At 45.1% G+C, this 8,296-nt stretch overlaps 1 protein-coding gene across 1 annotated transcript; it reads left to right on the top strand.

The window, feature by feature from the left end:
• The first annotated feature begins 1,431 nt into the window (after window positions 1-1,431).
• LOC113878392 (olfactory receptor 3A2-like) lies at window positions 1,432-2,391 on the top strand. Its single transcript, XM_027519407.1, has one exon. It carries the CDS (start codon window positions 1,444-1,446, stop codon window positions 2,389-2,391), a length of 948 nt encoding a protein of 315 aa, XP_027375208.1. The 5' UTR covers window positions 1,432-1,443.
• Window positions 2,392-8,296: the final 5,905 nt, after the last annotated feature.

Raw genomic sequence — 8,296 nt, 5'->3', positions numbered from 1 at the left:
ATTTTCACCCAAGCTCAGGCTCTCATCACCCTTTCCCTTCTGTTCTGACTTTCCAGCCTCTGATCCAGTGCATTCTATGCAGGGAAACAATGTTACTCTTAGTGAAGCCGTGGCTCTGCCTATTCCATGGGCAATAGAGAGACACGGATTTTTTTTTTTTTTTATCAAGAATTTACTATAAGATCTGAAACACTTAGCTCAATCTGGTTCTCTATTATGCACGTACATAAGAGGTACAGTATTCTTGCTTGGGAAACCCCATGGACAGAGGAGCCTGGCAGCTACAGTTCAAGAGGTCACAAAGAGCTGTACACTATGGAGCATGCACACATGCCATTAGAGCTACTGGTCAGTCCTCCATGCCCGAAACAAGGCCAAGTGCAAGATGGGTGATTTTGCTGTAAAGAAAACTAACGGCATCTAGTAGCAACCAATCCACAGGTCATGCTCAAAATTTTGATTCCAGAAGCAAGTAGCCGATACTATGAAAAGAATACATTATTTTAAAACAAGCCACTATTCAAGGTCTCATGTAAGGGCTTAAAGAGCAACAATGCTGCTAAGCCACCTCAGTCGTGTCCGACTCTGTGCGACCCCATAGATGGCAGCCCACTAGGCTCCTCTGTCCCTGGGATTCTCCAGGCAAGAACACTGGAGTGGGTTGCCATTTCCTTCTCCAATGCGTGAAAGTGAAGTCACTCAGTCATGTCTGACTCAGTGACCCCATGGACTGCAGCCTACCAGGCTCCTCCATCCACGGGATTTTCCAGGCAAGACTACTGGAGTGGGTTCCCACTGCCTTCTCCGAAGGGCAACAATACTAGCAAATAATACTAGCAATTTATTGACATAAAGATTTTTAATTTTATTCTTCGGACTATGTCCCCCACCTTGGAGAAAGGGCTGGAGTTCCTGATACCCCCAGTTATGGCTATCTTCTTTCTGACTCTTGCAATACCTTGGCTTGATCGTCATTATGTCTAGAAGTCTTGGAACCTGGGTGGTGTTTTCAAATGCTTTCTGGATATTTCTCTCCAAATACCATTAATTTTTCTATTTTGAAATCTGTTTGTTGGTTTGGGCTGATCCCTCAGAGTAAGTTAGGGTATTTACATTTTAGTCTCACTGTATTCAAAGAGGAAGTTTGCTTTTATGTGAATTTATTTCCCCAAGTATTCTAACATTTTTCAACTGGGAGAAGATGGGAGGGACAAAGTTCTGGTGGTTTGGGCATCTCAGCCAAGAGCAGGGTAAAGACATGGAGGGATGAAGGAGGTCAGTGGGTGAGGTGTAAGTGACCCCAGGGAGTGGGAAAACCATCACCCAGACAGCTAGGAACTTACCATGGGGCTCTGAACATATATGGTTTAACATATTTATGTTGAATAAGTAGATTAGGTAGATTGAAACTTCCACTCCTGCGACATTTCCTTACAGAGACTCATGCAGCCAGAAGCTAGAACCAACAGGACAGCTGTAACTGAATTTATTTTACTGGGCTTAGTGGAAACAGACAATCTACAGCCTATGGTCTTCGTACTCTTCCTCTTTGCCTACCTGGTCACTGTCGGGGGCAACCTCAGCATCCTGGCCGCCATCTTGGTGGAACCCAAACTCCACACCTCCATGTACTTCTTCTTGGGGAATCTATCGTTGCTGGACATTGGGTGCATCACCGTCACTGTTCCTGCCATGTTGGGTCATCCCCTGTCCCACAAGCGCACAGTTCCCTATGCAGGCTGCCTCTCCCAGCTCTTCTTCTTCCACCTTCTGGCTGGGATGGACTGCTTCCTGTTGACAGCCATGGCCTATGATCGATTCTTGGCCATCTGCCGACCTCTCACCTACAGCACTCGCATGAGCCAGACGGTCCAGAGGATACTAGTGGTTGTGCCCTGGGCTTGTGCCTTCACCAATGCACTGACCCACACTATTGCCCTAACCACCCTTAACTTCTGTGGTCCCTGTGAGGTCAATCACTTCTACTGTGACCTCCCACAGCTCTTCCAGCTCTCCTGCTCCAGCACTCTCCTCAATGAGCTGCTGCTCTTTGGCATGAGTTTCATAATGGTAGGTACAACTGCGGTTCTCATCATCAGCTCCTACATCCACGTGGCAGCTGCAGTTGTACGACTCCGCTCAGCAGAGGGCAGGAAGAAAGCCTTCTCCACGTGTGGCTCCCACCTCACTGTGGTCTGCCTCTTCTATGGGACTGGTATGTTCAACTACATGCGCCTGGGTTCAGAGGAGGCTTCAGACAAGGATAAGGGAGTTGGAGTTTTCAACACAATTATCAATCCCATGCTGAACCCACTTATCTACAGCCTTAGAAACCCTGACGTTCAGGGTGCCCTGTGGCGGGTACTTGTAGAAAGGCAGTCACTGACATGAGGGGTGATAGGTTCCTTCCTTTTCTGCCCTTTCTGCGTTGAAGGAAATTTCCCACAAAGGCATTAACCTGGAAAAATAGTTTCTCTACTCCTGTCCATGGCTATTGTAATCTCCTCTTGGAGTCGAGAAACTGGAAGGGTAGGCTCAGATAGAGATAGGAAGGAAAGGTATGAGAGTGAGAAGTAGGAAAGACTTGGGAGTGGAGGACTGAAGATGAAAATGAGGATATGTGGAGGGATGGGACAGGATGGTGAGCAAAAGAAATAAGCAGGAAAAATGGAAATTAGGAAAAGGACATGAGAGGATGGGAGGTGAGAAAGGATGAGAGAATTAAGGGTATCAAACTAGATGCCTAAGGAATGCTGATGAGTTCAAGGATGGGTGTCGAGAAAATGAAGAATGAATAGGAGGGGAGATGAGAATAAAATTCATCTATAGAATCACTTCCTATTAGCATATGGCCATGGAATAACTAGCACCTTTGATGTTACTGTTGGGCCCCAGCCATCCAACCAGGAAAAGAAAAGTTTAAGTTTTGATGAAGGTGTAATGATACAAGGCAGTTTAGGTATTCCTCTTCTGCTTCCTCTGGCTAGGAGATGATCCTAGAAAGACAGGGGGCAGGACTGACAGATGGAGAAGAGCGAGGGAAGATGTGTGTGCTGAGGCTTCATCCTCCATAACCCCACTGGGCCGTCAAAATCAAGAGCCTCCCTGCCTCTGGGTGCAGTGCCTGGTGACAGTCTAAAGAACACAGATGAAATCGGTCTCTTTCCTGATACTCTTGGGTCTCCAGACACTTTGGGCTAAAGAGAATGTTTTCAAGGGGAAACATTCTTGAGAATGACAACCCTGAGTGTGGGCTGTAACCACCATTCTGTGACCTTAGGAAATGCTTCTCTGTGGCTGGACTTGTTCCATAAAGAACTGGGACGAGATCATCTCTCCAGGGTTCTTCACATTAAATGACCTTTGATATAATTTTCTAGGTGACCTTTTTCATGAGGATGAGTCCAGAAAAGATTTTGAGAGCTTTACCACCACCACCTCCACCACTCTATCTACCCCATGACACTTAGCACTAATGTGTACATCCACTAAGTTATTACAGTGTCTGTTTACCACGTCCCTTTCATAAAGGGTTGTTATAAATGAATATCTTTAACTTTTACAAACTGAAGTTTGAGAAATGGCAATATTTTTACTTGGTTCTTTAATTCCAGTTAAAACTGCAGTTGGATATCTTTTCACATATTAAGTGGCCAGTTGTATTTCGTCTTTAAGAAGTGCTGAAACTGGAGCATATTATACAGAGTGAAGTAAGCCAGAAAGAAAAACACCAATACAGTATACTAACACATACATATGGAATTTAGAAAGATGGTAACGATAACCCTGTATGCGAGACAGCAAAAGAGACACAGATGTTTAGAACAGTCTTTCGGACTCTGTGGGAGAGGGAGAGGGTGGGATGATCTGGGAGAATGGCATTGAAACATGTATAATATCATATAAGAAATGATCGCCAGTCCAGGTTTGATGCAGGATACAGGATGCTTGAGGCTGGTGCACTGGGATGACCCAGAGCGATGGTACGGGGAGGGAGGAGGGAGGGGGGTTCAGGATGGGGAACACGTGTACACCCGTGGTGGATTCATGTTGATGTATGGCAAAACCAATACAATATTGTGCCGGGGTCCAGCCCCGGCTGATCCAGGGTATTCGAAGCGGGGACGGCGTCGGCGAGGGTCAGGATACAATAGCTTCAATTAGATATTAATTAAAGATATAAAGAGTAATAGAATAAGGATAGCTCAGTAGGAAAATTCAGTGGAGAAAAGAGGCTGAGTAGCTTGGTTTACGTGGGAGATCAATAAAACTTCAAGACAAGAAGTTTGCACCACTTACGTAGGCCACAGGCATCCTTCCATTCTCCCGAAGGAGAGGAGACACTGAGGCCTCCCCGGTCGGATCTTAGAAGCCCAGGCATAATTAGTAAGCATGGTGGGTTCCGCACGCCAGATGGAGACTCAGCCAGAGTGAAAGAGAGAGAGACATGGGGAGACCAGTATTTCGAGAAACTGATCCCCATTCTTTATTTTTTCCATGGTCTACTTTTATACACTGAGATGTTATGCAAAAGTCACGCGGGGTCAGCAGTCCTGACTTTTATCAAAGTCAGGTGCTTCATACAAATGTATACAGAGGTCTTAGGGGTGTTACATCATCTTCTGGTCAGGGGGCCTGCTGACAATTTATGACCCTCTCCTTGTGACAGTGGTCAGTCAACCAGAACACTTTTTTCTCCAAGGGTGAGTATTCTTAAAACAGACGCCACCCAAATAAAGTTACATTCCTATAGGGTGAAGGTGTAGTGGGTTTTAGTTAAGGAAAGAATTTTCTTAGCCTAAGGTGTAACGTGATTTATATCAAAGGTTAATACTTATTTCTTCTATATATTCATTAATGTGTGTAAGGGCAGGGGACGTGGAGACTTAGCAACAAACATTGGCTCAACAAATGAAAAACCCTTCACCAATACAATTTCTAATCAGCCCATTGTACTTATACTAATAGTTTTCTAACTTTTCTAAGGAACCTGTTTTTAGAAGGTTTAAAGCATCTCGTGCCTCTCACGGTTGGGAGGCTGTGAGCAATCACATGTGGCGAGACAAGCCTGTCAGGCAGGCTAGAGAACCTTCAGAGGAGTTTGTAGGTTGAAACACTCCTCTCACGCCCAGGAATTATTATTAACTGGAGCTTTAAGTTAACTCCTTCTCCAAAAGAGGTGGTGGGGGACTGCCTCCCGTAAAGTCAGGGGTGTAGATGAGCACAAAGTAGTAAAGTAGGCAGGGTCTGGTTATGGGGGTAGATGCTCCAGGTTTTCCAGGGGGACTCCTGAGGCTCGATCCCACCTTTGCGTATGTCGAGCCTCCTTCCTCATGACCATTGTCACGGGCAGAGTACCTGACTCTGGGCCCCAACAATATTGTAATTATCCTCCAATTAAAATAAATAAAGCTAAATTAAAAAAAAATAAAATTACACTCTCTCTGCTCAAAAAAAAAAAAAAAAAAAAGAAGTGCTTTTTGACAGCTTTTGCCCTCTTTTCTGGAGAAGGCAATGGCACCCCATTCCAGTACTCTTGCCTGGAAAATCCCATGGGCAGAGGAGCTTGGTAGGCTGCAGTCCATGGGGTCGCTGAGAGTTGGACATGACTGAGAGACTTCACTTTCACTTTTCACTTTCATGCATTGGAGAAGGAAATGGCAACCCACTCCAGTGTTCTTGCCTGGAGAATCCCAGGGACAGGGGAGTCTGGTGGGCTGCCGTCTATGGGGTTGCACAGAGTCGGACACGACTGAAGCAACTTAGCAGCAACAGCAGCAGCCCTCTTTTCCACTGGATTGTTTGTCAGGAAATCATAACTGGCCAACCTTCACAAACAATGAAACTCGGCTTTGAATCAGCTCCGGTCCAGATTGAACAAAAGTGATCTAATCTTAGTGCCTAATAGATGCAAAAATAAATAATTTTTGGAGGAAGAAGATATCATCCAGAGCCACGCAATAGAAACTTAATCTGAGCCATATACATAATTTAAAATTTTCTAGAAGCCTCATGGGGATAAGACTGTTTCTGAGTCTGTAGCAGGGACCATTTAAAAGCCAAAGTAAACATCTATTTCTGCTTTATTGACTATGCCAAAGACTTTGACTGTGTGGATCAAAATAAACTGTGGAAAATTCTGAAAGAGATGGGAATACCAGACCACCTGACCTGCCTCTTGAGAAATCTGTATGCAGGTCGGGAAGCAACAGTTAGAACTGGACATGGAACAACAGACTGGTTCCAAATAGGAAAAGGAGTAGGTCAAGGCTGTATATTGTCACCCTGCTTATTTAACTTATATGCAGAGTACATCATGAGAAACGCTGGACTGGAAGAAACACAAACTGGAATCAAGATTGCCGGGAGAAATATCAATAACCTTAGATATGCAGATGACACCACCCTTATGGCAGAAAGTGAAGAGGAACTCAAAAGCCTCTTGATGAAAGTGAAAGTGGAGAGTAAAAAAGTTGGCTTAAAGCTCAACATTCAGAAAACGAAGATCATGGCATCTCATCCCAACACTTCATGGGAAATAGATGGGGAAACAGTGGAAACAGTGTCAGACTTTATTTTTTGGGGTCCAAAATCACTGTAGATGATGACTGCAGCCATGAAATTAAAAGACGCTTACTCCTTGGAAGGAAAGTCATGACCAACCTAGATAGCATATTCAAAAGCAGAGACATTACTTTGCCAACAAAGGTCCATCTAGTCAAGGCTATGGTTTTTCCAGTGGTCATGTATGGATGTGAGAGTTGGACTGTGAAGAAAGCTGAGCGCCGAAGAATTGATGCTTTTGAACTGTGGTGTTGGAGAAGACTCTTGAGAGTTCCTTGGACTGCAGGGAGATCCAACCAGCCCATTCTGAAGGAGATCAGTCCTGGGATTTCTTTGGAAGGAATGATGCTAAAGCTGAAACTCCAGTACTTTGGCCACCTCATGCGAAGAGTTGACCCATTGGAAAGAACCCCATGGTGGGAGGGGTTGGGGGCAGGAGGAGAAGAGGATGACAGGGGATAGGATGGCTGAATGGCATCACTGACTCGATGGACCTGAGTCTGGGTGAACTCCAGGAGTTAGTGATAGACAGGGAGGCCTGGCATGCTGCAATTCATGGGGTCGCAAAGAGTCGGACACAACTAAGTGACTGAACTGAATTGAACTGAAGCAAGTAAATTAATTTAAATGATTCATTTTCTTTTATTCATATATCTAAAACATTATAATCTCAACATATAATCAATATTATGAAATTATAAGTGAGATATTTTACATTCTTATTTTTCATACTGTCCTTAGAATCATGTATATTTTAAACTTATAGAAACTCTCAATATGGATGCTAAATTTCATCAAAAATATTGACCTGAGTGCTCTCGCAAGGCTACGATCAAGCCATCAGCCAGTGGTGTAACTCTCCAGGCCTGACTGAGGAAAGGAAAGCTTCCACATTCATTCACATGGTCATTGGTAGGACTCAGTTCCTTGCAGGTTAGGGGACTGAGGACCTCAGGACCTCACTGGCCTGAGGTTGGAGGCTGCCTCAGCTCCTTGACCCTAGGGCCTCTTAAAATGTGGTGACTTCCTTCCTCAGAGCTAGAAAAGAACCATAAAAAAAGACTGAGAAAGAAAGCAAATAGGAGGTCCTCTGCTTGTGTGCCCTCAGCAAGAACCATTTAGCAGCCACAAGCAGACAAACGTACTGCTTCCCTGATAGCTCAGTTGGTAACGGATCCGCCTGCAAGGCAGGAAGCTCTGGTTCAATTCCTGGGTCGGGAAGATTGCTGGAGAAGGGATAGGCTACCCACTCCAGCGTTCTTTGGCTTCCCTTGTGGCTGAGTTGGTAAAGAATCCGCCAGCAATGCAGGAGACCTGTGTTCGATCCCTGGCTTGGGAAGATCCCCTGGAGATGGGAAAGGCTACCCACGCCAGTATTCTGGCTTAGAGAATTCCATGGACTGTATAGTCCATGGGGTCGCAAAGAGTTGGACACAACTGAGCAACTTTCACTTCACTTCACTTTATGCAGACAAAAGTGGGCTTCCCAAGTGGCGCTAGTGGTAAAGAATCCCCCTCCAATGCAAGAGACAGAAGAGATGTGGGTTCAATCCCTGGGTCGGGAAGATCCCCTGGAGGAGGAAATGGCAACCCATTCTACATTCTTGCCTGGAGAATTCCTGGACAGAAGAGCCTGGTGGGCTACGGTCTATGGGGTTACAAATAGACTTGATAGAGTGCACACACACACACACACACTTGCAGACAAAAGTGACTTTGTGGAGATTTGGGA

This window comes from Bos indicus x Bos taurus, chromosome 19, assembly GCF_003369695.1.
Source record: "Bos indicus x Bos taurus breed Angus x Brahman F1 hybrid chromosome 19, Bos_hybrid_MaternalHap_v2.0, whole genome shotgun sequence".
In the NCBI taxonomy this organism is placed as follows: Eukaryota; Metazoa; Chordata; class Mammalia; order Artiodactyla; family Bovidae; genus Bos; species Bos indicus x Bos taurus.
The sequence above is the reverse complement of the archived record's forward strand: the minus strand, read 5'-3'. Positions and strand labels throughout refer to the sequence as shown.

Coding starts and splice junctions, on each gene's coding strand:
- LOC113878392 (XM_027519407.1), top strand. CDS start 1,444: ATGCAGCCAGAAGCTAGAACCAACAGGACAGCTGTAACTGAATTTATT.